At 38.7% G+C, this 1,686-nt stretch overlaps 1 protein-coding gene across 1 annotated transcript in view; it reads left to right on the top strand.

Moving 5' to 3' along the window:
• Window positions 1-1,138: 1,138 nt before the first annotated feature.
• The window catches only part of LOC102299789, a 3,428-nt gene continuing 2,880 nt past the window's right edge, over window positions 1,139-1,686 (top strand). Inside the window, exon 1 of the mRNA XM_005951050.3 lies at window positions 1,139-1,489. Coding sequence (XP_005951112.1) covers window positions 1,420-1,489 — 70 coding nt within the window. The 5' untranslated portion in view covers window positions 1,139-1,419. The remainder of the gene's footprint in view (window positions 1,490-1,686) is intronic.

Genomic DNA, 1,686 nt, shown 5'->3' with positions numbered 1-1,686 from the left:
ACATCCTATGACCAGTATAGTGCACTCTGTGTAATATTTTGTATTGTATTAATTGCAAACTGGGATTTCTGATCCATTGAAAGGTTTTTAAGCATATCTGAGACCAAAGGTTTGGGTGTAAGCTGATCGATAAATCTGGTTCCCATTTTGCAATAGGAAGGGATATTGACTCATCTATGTTAGAAAGTGTTCTGTATATTTTAGACAATAATTTGGGGGGTTTTAGAATAAATAAATTGTACCACACTTGGTGGTGTTTGTAATTCAGCTTCACTGGGATTAATTTTCTTTTTTACTATGGATTTAATTTGTTGATATTCCAAAAATCGGTTGAAAAAAAACAAGGTTGGGTTTCTGAGCAGCTGCTGTAGGTGTAAAGAGAAGCTGGCCCAGTGTGTTTCTTCATATAATGCAGTTTCAAAGCATGAACTGAAGATATTCTGCACTCATGTTGAGTTGACTTCATTGCTCCACTTTTGGCTCAGGAAACAATTATAATATCAGTTTACAGTTGTGGTTTAGCTGAAAACTCTCTCTTTCTCTTTCTGTTTTTCTTTTTTTTATTCCAACATTTGTTTTTTACATAATAACAGAACAATTTCAGCCAAATGCCCTTTATCAAAGTTGGCTGCCCCCCAGTTCACATACTCCCAGCTTCTTCCGAGCTCACAAACCCCTCCTTCACAATAAGGTGAAAAGTCAAAGGTGTTATCAGATCAGACTCACCTACTGCCATCTTTTGTCCTAGTGGAAAGGGTTTTATTTGTAGATGTGAATGTTTTACCACATTATGCAGGCACAAGCAAAAGAAACCACAGCCTGTTTTAATTCCCATGTTTTACATGCCAAAAAAACCAAAAGTCATCATGCCTCAGCAAGTCAAAAAATGAGGTAAATGCAACTTGAGATGAACTACAACAAGCGACATGTAACAGCGACTCTGTGAAGCACATCATGATAAATGAATTCATATGAGGAAGCTGTCAGGCTTCATCAAATGCAATATAAAAAAAAACATCTCAGTCCTTTGCATTCGCACCCTCACTGCTGTGGTATGTAGCTTGTCTGTACGCGTTTATGCGGGCGTTTCCACTGGTTCATTCTTTCCCTGTAATCAGATGTACACAGAGACTCCTCCCTGGTGCTCCATAACAAACAAAAGATTTGCTCTCTGTGGCTCCAACACAGCTTGTTCTTTGGAGGCTGCAGTTAAACATGGAGATAAGTCACATGTGAAAATTATTCAGGAACTGAAACCGTTAAAAACTCAGGTGTGATCAAGTGTGCTCTGTTATTAACTGTTATTAACGTTACACAGTTGTGACATGACTCCTTTGGATGGTTGGATTTCAGTCACTGAAGAGTCTAATGCTGTCAGGTTTCTTTGAACTTGGGTTATGTTATTGAAAGACATCAGAAATGTCTGCTGTAACTGCATCGCTCTGCTCGACTTTGCTGTTTGTCGTCCTCGTTGTGGTCGACTCTGCAGGTGAGATTTAGCTGTGTTTCCTTTTGCTTTTTAAATTGATCGGTCTTTTTGCCATATTAATAATTATTGTCATATCAATTCGACTTGTCTCTGTGTGTGAAGACATGATGCTGGCGGCAGTCTGTTAGGACTTGTCACTGGGTGTGTCCAAGTGTGTCTGAGATGTGTTGAAGTTTCAGGAGTAGCTTTCTTTTTAA

The sequence above is a fragment of the Haplochromis burtoni genome, unplaced genomic scaffold (assembly GCF_018398535.1).
Source record: "Haplochromis burtoni strain Fernald_Lab_line unplaced genomic scaffold, NCSU_Asbu1 Contig_871, whole genome shotgun sequence".
In the NCBI taxonomy this organism is placed as follows: domain Eukaryota; kingdom Metazoa; phylum Chordata; class Actinopteri; order Cichliformes; family Cichlidae; genus Haplochromis; species Haplochromis burtoni.
Note: the sequence above shows the minus strand (reverse complement) of the source record. Positions and strands in the feature narration are given on the sequence as shown.